Here is an 11,545-nt window from a genome sequence, read left to right on the forward strand (position 1 = left end):
ATTTGCTTTTTGGTCATTGCTCTTGTGGCATGAACGACCTCTTTCGTTGTTGTTGCGCATCCTTTCGTATTGATATCAGAACTGTCACAGTGAGTTCTTTCTAGTGGTGAGGCGGTGTTCACGTCAAAATTACTGTGAGTTTTCAACGAGTTTTTATTTTTTTTCTCTAGAATATGATACCGACAGATTTTTTTTAGTTAATTATTGTTTTTTTAATTTTATTTACTATTGATAATGTCTCTTTTAAAATTATATTATTAAATAGAACGATTCAATCAATAACTCTGATCTCATATTTTTCTCTGCATTGCCTAAACATATGTTTTTTAATGTTAAAAAAAGAAAAACAAACCCCGTAACTTGAACCACCCGTCTAAGTGATTTCTAAATGCATTGCCGTACTGCTTCCAGTAGCTATCAAGCAAGCATCCAGTCCCGAGGCCAGCAGGTTAAAAAAAACAAAATTGATGAAATTTCAACTCGTGATTTTCACGGCTAGTAATTTCTTCTGATGGAAAGTGACCCTTGATTTTTGTTTCTGTAAGCATGCATCTCACAAGTTGCGTTCTCTTCAGCTTTCTCAACTGCTTTTTTGAAAATTTCCAATTACTTTATCTTTATGGTTTGATACAGTTTCATATATGTTATAGAATTTTTCATAAAACGTTTAATTAGATAAATTATGCAAAATTTAATAAAAACCATTTCAGATTTCATAATCTTCATCATAAACTGTGATCGGATCCTATTGAATTGCACATCAGCTTGAGTTTATAACCAAGTTAAAAAGAATCATTTCCAGATTAATCAAAATATTAGATTAACCAGATTTCAAGTTAATTTATCGAGCTGAACGCATCTTATTTTATCATTTGAGTTGAACGCATTTTAGGTTATTGTGTTTGAGAGTGTTGTTCTAGTTATTTTGTAAAATATTTTTTATTAAAAAATATATTAAAATAATAATTTTTTATTTTTAAAAAGTTATTTTTGATATTAGTGTATCAAAATGATACAAAAATATATAAAAAATAATTTAAAATAAAAAAAAATAAAAAAATTTAAAACTTTTTTAAAAACACTTTTAAAATACAAAAATAAACTAACTAAATACGGTATACAGTTACATAATTTAGACTAATAATATCATTGGTACATATCATAAATATGTAACTGTATTCTTACTCATAATCTACTCGTTAATATATTTTTAGAGCTGGAGATATCTTAAAAACCAATCCAGTATTGTGCAAAAGAAGCACCAGATTTGCGTAAAAACCACTTGATTGCTTCACCTTCCTCGGCCTCTTCTCTCTCTGCCTCCCCCCTCCTTCCCTCTCTATAACTTCGATTCTAAGTATGATTTACTCCTCTTATTATCTTTAAATCATTAGAAGCAATTCTTGGTTTTTTTCACTCATACAACATTGGCATAAATGTATACCAAGTCCTCATTTATAGCTCTCCATGTGTGAGCCATTTAAGTGATCATATATCATCTTGTAATTATATAGTTGCTGCTGCAACTGCTTGGAGTTTTCATCGATAGTTTTCTGTCTTATCACTCTAATATCTTAAGCAGAAAATGGGACGACATTCTTGTTGTTTGAAGCAAAAACTAAGGAAAGGTTTGTGGTCACCTGAAGAAGATGAGAGACTGTTCAATTATATAACTAGATTTGGTGTTGGTTGCTGGAGTTCTGTTCCTAAACTAGCTGGTAACAACTAATCATACTCTATTGACATTTTTGTCTTTCTTAATGTTTGAGCTTCAATATCATGGTTTTTGAAAAGTCTTAAACATTAAGTACTGTTTGATTTGATTCTCGCAGGTTTGCAAAGGTGTGGAAAGAGTTGCAGATTAAGATGGATAAACTACTTGAGACCTGACCTTAAAAGAGGAATGTTCTCACAGCAAGAGGAGGATCTCATAATCAGTCTTCATGAAGTTTTGGGTAACAGGTATGTATTGATCCTATATCAAGTAAAGAAATCTGAAAGTTGAAATTTTGATACACCAATGGAAATGGGCATTCATTTCTTTTGGGATTTTAATTGCAGGTGGGCTCAAATTGCTGCACAGTTACCAGGAAGAACAGATAATGAGATTAAGAACTTTTGGAATTCCTGTCTGAAGAAGAAGCTTATGAAGCAAGGAATTGACCCAGCAACCCACAAGCCTCTAAGTCAAGTGGAAGTGAAGGAGGAGAAAATTTGTACAGAGAAGGCATCTTTCCAAATACCACAGTCTAAAGGGTTACCAATTCTATCAAACTTCTCTGCACCAGAGCCAGCATTTATCATTAATGATACAGCTTACAATAGCAGTGGATTAACAGAAGCTTCAAGAGAGCAATTTATCAACAAGCAAGCCTATGATCCTATAGCCTACTTTGAATTCCCGCCCAGTATTGTTCCAACAGGGTATAATTCAAACCTTTCAAGTGTGTATCATCCAACAGTTAGACCGGTTGATCAAAACCAATTTGAAACAAGTTCAAACTTTGTGTTCACTTCAATGCCAAGTTTAACAAGTTTTGACCACGGAAGCATGAGTGGGACAGATTTCTCCGATAACTCGGCTTCAAGAATGAGTTCAATGTTCTTGAATGAGGCAAAGGAAAGTTCCAGTAACAGCTCAAACATCAGCAATTATGCAGGATACCAGATGAGCAATATGGTGGAGAACGCAGCAGGTTTCTCATCATGGGATTCTGATGATAAGTTAGAGTCAGTGTTCCAATATCTTCAGGTCAATGGGATCAAGACAGGAGAATTGAAGCCAAGTCCATGGCATGAAGCTGGACAGCTCCATACTCATCCGAATTCAGTAGATTTCAGTAGTTGTCCATTAACGTCGCTATCAGAAGATCTAAAAGGAGCAAATTTCGATGGCTTCCACCAGATATGAACTGTAGATTCATTATTTTATCTCTCCTCACTCTCCAAACAAATACATGAGATGTTTGATAGTACAGGAATGTTTGAGATTGTCTTTTCTTTTCTTTATTTTTTGGTTAACAATATTAAAAGAAAAACAAGTCTAAGCTCATGCTGTTTCTCTGATTTTTTTAATCTGTAATGTTCCTTCTTGTTTTCAGTATACTTCTCTTCTGTATTTGTTTTCAGGACAGTTGAAAATAATCTACTTACAAGTTCAAGAGTGAAAACTAATTTTGAGGTCATAATATATCTTTAACTAGCTGGTGGCTAACTAATCATCATTATTATATATTAGTTATAGTGCTATTTTCATGTCTGTCTTTTGCCTGCTCAAGCTACACACACACACACACCACTCGATAGCAAAAACACAACCCATCAGTGGACAAGTTTTAATCAATTTCCCCTGCAGAAACTTTCAACAGCAGACCAAGTTTGACTTCATGATCATCATTGTTTCAAGCATGTATCAGTATGAATATGATATATAAGGTAATTTTGTTGAATGTGAATAGAAATAAACCGATGTATAATCAGAGAGGTGATGGGGTAGGTTTTGAAGCACCGGCAGAGTTTTAATAACAAGATTATCCTGGGGACTGTAGTCGTATCTGAGATGCTGATTTCCTATCATATGATCCAGCTGCTATTCCAGGTCCCTCCATGTCCATTCATTGGTGTGGCGAGTCCCTCCAAAAGGCTTAAATTGGCTGGCTGTCCTAGCTAGCTCTCTCCATTATTGGAGAGAGATGTCATAGAGATATGGATAGATAAATAAATTACAGAAAGAGAAAGACTTGAAGAAAAGCAATTGGCAAGGGTCAACTAGAGTAACGTACACAGAAGGTCCGAAAGTGTTCAATCATCTTAGGTTTCAGTGCTTTCCAATATGGATATGTGCAAACTAACATACAAAGGACTCTGTGCCACAACCCCCAGAACTCACTGTTGCATTTCTGAGCCATAGCTCGGAAGCATGGCCTCGGTGTGCTTTCTTGGGTAGGGAGAGAGACAGCGATATACAACCAAGGAAGTGCCAATTCAGGGCATGTCCTTGCCAATCCTCTGTGCTATATACATTTCCATGTTTGTGCCCGAAATATGCCTAAATCCGAAGAGGCCCGGAATCAAATCTTCCATCACTGTTTTCATCACAAGAAGTATACTTAGTATAAAAGTGTAAGTCTAGCTAGCGAGATAGATAGAGGTGGTGGGTCAATGTAATGGAAACAGAGGCTGCTCTATTCTCTACCTAAGACAGCCAAAAAGTCTAAGCCTCGATCCATTAAGCTTGGAAGATAACGTGGTTGGGACCGACTCGTGCATTTGCTATATGGGAGCCATTCTTTGTGTGCTATCAACACCACCGCCAAGACTCTCACCTGATGGTGCTAAATTGAATGTTGCCTGAGCTAACCTTGAGGTTATGATCAAGTCATTTATATTAGCTAGGTCTCAAGCAATCAATCTTGGCAATATTTATTATGAACTACACATAGCAAATTGAACCATCTTGCATGTGTTTCTTCTTCTTCTTCTGCGTGATCATAAATTGGATGTAATTAATGCCTGCTATAGGAAACAACGTATACAGCACCAAGTTTCCCAAATAAAATTTTGCCTTTCCTAATCAGGAGTGCGGTGCATGGTGATTTGTTGATATCTAGGCCACACGCCGGTGGCTACTTAAGTATCTCTACCGACATTGATATCTAGGCCACACGCCGGTGGCTACTTAAGTATCTCTACCGACACCGGTGGCTTCTTAGATGAAACGTTCGTCAGGAAAAGCGGTGTTCAAATTCAATTTAATTTCAAGTATCAAGATAGTTTCAGGCATAAATATGCTCTCCAAATTAATTTGCAAAAAACATATGATCATAAAGAATCAACAAACCACAAAAAGAGCTGTAGCAACGTTTCATAAATAATCATGAACATACAGTTCAACTTTCACATCGAAGTTAATTATGGGGAACTTGGCTCGACCCAAAATGCAATCCAGGTTCAAATTATCGAGTTGTAATTTGTAAACAATTATGATGCCGGATAACAGTTGACAAATCTTAACCAATATAAAAAAATCACATCTTGTCCGCCATGGATTGATTGTTTTAACATGAGCAACAAGCACAAGTCAAACAAGATCATTATTAAAGGATTGATGATGAAGGGAAAGGGCACTAACAGTCGATAAAATTAAACTTTCCATATCGATTAGCTACAATAATTAATTTCCTGGGTGTTCAGTTGACAAAGTTAATTACTTGACTTCATTCTTAATTTAAGGAGATCAAATAACACTTTAACAGAGTAATGCTATATGTGAAATAAATCAAAGATGATCATATTGATGAGGATACTGAGAGTTCTAGAATTTCACATGTTGCACTAATCACATGTCGTGTCATAAAATTGGCTCCTCTCATGTTGAAGTAATTAATCATGATCATATTTAATAGTGATAAATTAAGATTTTATTGATAAATTTTTATTAATAAATATAAGATTAAGAAAAATATACAAGTATAAATTTTCCTGAATTCTCAGGTATGTTAGACTGACATGCATCAGAGCTAAACACATCGCAGTGAAGGTGCGCTAGATCTAGTGCTAATTAAACTTAGCTTAGCACCGAGTGAACTTAAATCTATTATGGCTCATTATTTCTTCATCTTTGGCTGGATAAGATTAATGGAATATAGCTCATAATATAATTCAAAATATCACAAAGATAAAGTTACACTCCGGTCTCTTATCTTTAAAAAAAAAAAAAATTTCATGGACTATAAATACATCATGAGATCTTCATTATATATGTTCACAATCTTCATTCTCTACTATAAATATATTTTCAAAATATCTCTTTATAATATTATTATATTTTCTCTCTCTAAAAAATACTTTTTTTAATTTTCTTAGTTATCTTCATTTTTCTTTTCTAGTTAGGTTTTAAAATTTAAAATTTAAATGGTTTTAATTAGCTAGATTAGCTTAACACCCATTTAAATATTTTTAAGTAAGAATTATTGAATATTAGAATATATATATATATATATATATATATATATGTTGTAATTTTAAGACTTGAAAAACCAGAATTTTCTTTCTTTCAAGGCATGTTATGTCACATAAAGTATGTGATGAGGAAAAAAAAAGAAAAAGAGTCCAGCATAGTTGACCATTAACACAACACTAAAAATATATTATCGAATAAAAGATAACTATAAAATAGAAAGAAATATAAAAAAGGCTAAAAGAAGGCAACTTTAATCTACTGGTCAGATAACGGTGTTGATGGTATGCTTTAGATCGACAATGATGACTCATTTAGGCATTCCAAAGGGTAAAACGACACCGACATGGCCTGTAATTTCCAGTAAATTATATAAAGTCAATGTATACACCAATGTTCATGAATCTAATTAGAGGAGCTATCATGAAGATCACCATGGCTGCTTTTATTATTATTATTATTATTATTATTATTTAATATATCTTCTATGACCCCCGTACCACCGACACGTCATTCTTACAATCACACAAGACAGGCTGTCAAAGAGAAAAATCTTGGGCTTAGGGCAGCTTTGGCATCCTTGAAAGTTCCAACCATTTCTTTTACGAGCTTGGAATGTACAAAAAAGCAGCTTCCTCGTCAAGTTCACATCGTGATTTTATTCATACGTTTAGCTGACGAGGGCATGGACTAGGATCATATTATATAATTATTATAAGAAAAGTTAAAACGTGTCTCGTTTTTACTGTTTTAATTTTATTTCTTATTTTTTATATATTTTATTGTAGATTGTAATAGTTAAATGTTTTAAAAATTCCATTTTTATTCTCTAATCCTTCTTTTTTTCTTATTTATCCTTTTTTAAATAGTGATTAATTCTATATTGTATTATATATGTTTAATTTTTGAAGAGATTAGTATAATTCATTTGTAATTTTTATGTATTAAATTTATTTTTTAAAATAAAAAATATTTATTTCTTATAATATTTTTAATATATGGAGCCTTGCATAGTATTTTTTCATTTAAAAAATCTTATGTGTGTGTCGATTTTTATTTCAAATTAATTTTAAAAAATAAAATTATTAAACACAACCAAGGAAATGATCTATATTGAGATATTAACTATCTTATTATATATTTATCTTTTATTTTTTTAATTTTGTTTTTGTTTAATAAAAAAATTACAAATCCAAAATGGGATTGTTGGGGTGTTTTTTATTATTATTGAACTTGAATTTTTTCTTATATTGTAAAAAAATAGTATCAGAGAAAAGTCATGTTATTAAACTTTATAAAATTCAAGGATATATTTACATGTTTAACTGGTTGACCTGATTCACAGATCTGACGAGTTTATTTTTTTATTTTCTAATTATTTATTTTCAACATCCAGTATTGAGTTGGTGTTTGATTTTGTGATTGTCAATTTTTTTTATTATATAGTTAAATAAAAAATAGTTCTGGAAAAAAACAAATTATAATTCCACTAGAATTTATAGTCTAATTCATAGGTTTGATGTACTAGCCTAAATTATCTGTTTCATATATTTGACGAGTTTACCTACTAGCATAATACTTTTTTTTTTTGAAGCTCTTGATCCCAATTCAAAAGGATAATTTAGAGCTACTCTATTAAGTAGTGATAAAATCTACTATAAATGAAGGCCAACTTTCAAACCTATTTAGTAATTCGATCTGCAAATCATGTCCAGTTTGCTTCTGTTTCAAAATTATAGTTTTCTGATATTTTTTTCTTCTTTTTTTTTAAATTATGCATACGTTTTTCTTATTTTCAAATTTGATGTTGGTTTTTATCTTTTATACTGAGCCGTTGATTATCTGGAGTAGACTATTTAAACTACTTTGTAAGTTTGTGGCAGTCGATTATCTTTGAATAAAAATTATGGACTTGGAATTTCTTGATTAAAACTTTTATTGTTTTGAAGGTTTCTAAGAATTAATAAACCATTATAGTTTCCACTAGTTAGTGCTTTGTTTTTAGTGAAAAAAATTAAATATATAGGTTTTTCTAACACTTTTTTTTTTGACAAATAAAAAATCATAATTATAAATAAAAAAGTCCACCCATGAGATCCGCTAAAGAATAATACACATGTCTTCATAATCATAATTAATAATGCTATTGCAATTGACATAGAAGAGAGAGTTCATCGTGCTTTTGCAAGTCCAAGTTCACAATGATGGCGGTTCGCACCACCTTCATGATCTTTGTGTGCAAGTTAAAAGGCAGGTTTTGCCTCATTGCAGGCTTCGAGGCAGTGTTTAACTCTTGAAAAAGGCATCATCTCTTTGCAAATAGTACCACTTGGGAGGGTAAGGAAAGGCGGGCGCTAGGAAGCTAGAAACCAAGCAAGGGATAAAGACTTGCAAACAACCACACGAATGTACACGATGATAGGGACATGGAGAATACGAAAGATTGTGGGAATGGAGGCATGCTATGCATGTAAATATTACATGTGATTGTGAAGTAGCTTGTAGCCTCGATCAATTCCAGGAGCGGTCCTGTTTTGGTGGCATGGAGCACTGTTCAATTTGTTGTCATAATCAGTACTATAAGGTCCCGATTGTTTTGACGGTTGATAAACGTTTAATATATTTTTAAATAAAAAAATATTTTTAAAAATAATTGTTATCATAATAACAAACAAAATGAAGAATGGACGTGGGAGCTGCGGCGGGTTGGCCCTGTCCAAATATCAGATGTTACGAGGGGAGAACATTGAATATGACAATCAATGGGATCGTGTGAAGGAGATGATATTAGGCTGCCTGATCATAGGAGCACTGACGTTTTTCACTCCGCTTGAATCGGACTGGGTTATAGGTATTTCTGGGAGCAAATTCGAGACATCACGATAAAAGCCATAATGTTACAAGGAATCCACAGATTTGCTCATATGCATGTGTGTTTGTGTATACAGTTACTACTATGTTGTCGGAACGAAATAGAAGAAAAATTCAGAAGTGATTACGTAGGATGAGAGAAATCATAAGTGTTTTGAGCAAGGTTGTCAATTCTGTTTCGATAGGTGTTTCGTTTTTTTAATTGGAACGAAATGTGTTCAGTTTCGAAGTGTTTCGGCATGCCGTTTCGGGGTTGTACTGTTCATATATATATATTCAACAAACATAATTCAAATTCAAGATAAATTAATTATAAATTATGCAATACAAACACAATGCCAAACAAATATAATTTCAAAATTTAAAATATTTCTAAATAGTCAAGATTAAATAGATCTTTAACTTAAAGTAATTCAACTTAAACAAAATATCAAAATATTATGAAAGTAAAATGTTTTAACACAAATATTTTAAATATAAAGTTAGGTCAATGTTATTAAGGCTAATGAAATCTAAAGCATCCATTGTTTTGCTCCAATTCCTACAAAGTATAAACATGAAAAAAAAAAACATGAATATAAACCATATATATTAGTGATAAATCTAATTTTAAAAAATTAATATCATTGTTAATGAAAATAGTAATAATAATTTTCAATATTATTATTAATATCATTGTTATAGAAAATAGTAATAAAAAAGAGCTTTTTATAATTGGGTGGTTTAATTAATTAAATTGAATAAGGTTCAATTTGAGTCAATGGCTTTTCAAGAGCGGAACGGAACATGTGGAATGGAACCGGAACGTTTCGGGCGGAATTTAGCCGAAAAATCTGGAACGGACTGAGATTTAAAATGAGATGAAATTTGTTCCGTTTTGTTCCGTTTTTTGAATTAGTATTGAATGTTTCGGCCATTCCGGGCGGAACAGAACGTAATTAACAACCTTGGTTTTGAGTGGAGATAGTGAGAAGAGGTGACTAGATAACCATGTGGAAGTGGAATTTTTTAGAGAGTGGTTAATTATCATGAATTGCAATTTGTTTGTTTTTGTATTTTAAAAATATTTTTGAAAAAAATTGAATTTTTGTTTTATTTTCTTTGTTTTCAATTGATGTTTTTAGTGTTTTTAGATCATTTTAATGTATTGATATCAAAAATAAAATTTTTAAAATAAAAAAAATATTATTTTAATATATTTTTAAATAAATAAATTTTTAGGTTTAAACATATTACGTAAGATAACCCAATTTAGCTTGTAAATGATTTTACTAGGAGATTGCTTTTTAAAGACTCAAAAGGGTTCAAGGAAAAGGAATTAAAACGATTTGATCAATTTGAGTTCCTTTCAAGGCATAGCTACACTTCATTAATGTTTCCTAAAATGAATCTAACCTCAAGCTTTAAACTCACAACCTAACATTGGTCGAATAACAAAGAATAATATTGTTTCTTACAAGTAAAAATCCTCATAAGATTAGCAGCATCATAATTATTATAAAATATCTGAAATATTTAATTTTTATTAATCAAAGTCTAGTTAAAAAACTACGTGCCCCAACCATTTATATAGAAAAAATTAAAAACCTTAATAATACTAAATAGAAAAAATAAAATAAAAAAGTTATTTTCTTTAAATAAAAAAATCAGAAAAACCTAATAATTCTGAGTAAAAAATAAAAAAATATTCTATTTAAATAAGAAAACTAGAAAAACCTAATAATATTAAGTTAAAAAATAAAATTCCTAAACTAAACTAAATAAAATAAAAATAAAAATAACTAAAACAAATATTTATTTTTTCAAAAAGCACTTGCATCAATCTTGTTGGGTTATAAAGAGTTCGTCCTCAAGTTTAAATCTCGATAAAAAATCATCCTCCACCACCCCCAAATACATCTAACATAATATTCTTAGGTTAAAGTCCATCAATCTTTTTGGGTCATAAGAAATTCATTCTCAAGTCCAAACTTTAATAAAAAATATCCTCCTCCACCCCAAACACATCCAATATAATGTTCTAAGGGCAGAGCCGCCTCAGTTGAAAACAGTCATCTACCATGAGCACATGTTCTTGGGATGGAACCTTTTTAGTTAAAAAAAAAAAAATGTGCCCTTCCACCATGACCATGTCCTATTTAGCTGGTTATTCAACAACATAATAAAAATATATATATATATATAAAGTTGGATTCTGATATAAATTAATATAGCCAAATACAAATAATAATCGAGTTTATGAACATATAACTACAGGGAGACCTCAAATATTTATTTTTTAATAATCAAAGTCTATCACAATTATTGGTATATAAAAAAAAGTAAAAAAAATATAATAATACATAATAGAAAAAATTAAAAATAAGAAAACAATTTCCTTTAAATAAGAAAACTAGCTAGAAAAGTCTAACATTAACAATATTTAATAGAAGAAGAAATAAAAATAACTAAGGAAACAAATAAAAAGCTCATGCATGACAACCTTGATTGTATTCAAAACAACAAAAACTTCCAATATACTTCTACGTACACAAGATAATCATAATTCAGAATGTTTCAGCTGATTCTGCGAATATTATAAAGAAAATGATAAATTCTCATAAGTATTTTCTGTTAGGCTTAACAATAAAATAATGGCTTTAAACATGAAACCTCGGCTGAAAACCTCAAATTTCAATAAAGAACATCAAGTGATTTCTTAAGTTCAAAGCTTCT

The 11,545-nt window shown here is 31.0% G+C and overlaps 1 protein-coding gene across 1 annotated transcript; it reads left to right on the plus strand.

The window, feature by feature from the left end:
• Positions 1–1,241: 1,241 nt before the first annotated feature.
• LOC133678270 (transcription factor MYB7-like) lies at positions 1,242–3,170 on the plus strand. The gene is made up of 3 exons (XM_062100542.1): positions 1,242–1,718; positions 1,833–1,962; positions 2,062–3,170. Exons 1-3 carry the CDS (start codon positions 1,586–1,588, stop codon positions 2,909–2,911), a joined length of 1,113 nt encoding a protein of 370 aa, XP_061956526.1. The 5' UTR covers positions 1,242–1,585; the 3' UTR covers positions 2,912–3,170.
• The last annotated feature ends 8,375 nt before the right edge of the window (positions 3,171–11,545 follow it).

Source organism: Populus nigra, chromosome 18 (genome assembly GCF_951802175.1).
Source record: "Populus nigra chromosome 18, ddPopNigr1.1, whole genome shotgun sequence".
Taxonomy (NCBI): Eukaryota; Viridiplantae; Streptophyta; class Magnoliopsida; order Malpighiales; family Salicaceae; genus Populus; species Populus nigra.

Coding starts and splice junctions, on each gene's coding strand:
- LOC133678270 (XM_062100542.1), top strand. CDS start 1,586: ATGGGACGACATTCTTGTTGTTTGAAGCAAAAACTAAGGAAAGGTTTG. Junction 1,719..1,832: donor TTCTGTTCCTAAACTAGCTG/GTAACAACTAAT, acceptor TGATTCTCGCAG/GTTTGCAAAGGTGTGGAAAG. Junction 1,963..2,061: donor CATGAAGTTTTGGGTAACAG/GTATGTATTGAT, acceptor TTTTAATTGCAG/GTGGGCTCAAATTGCTGCAC.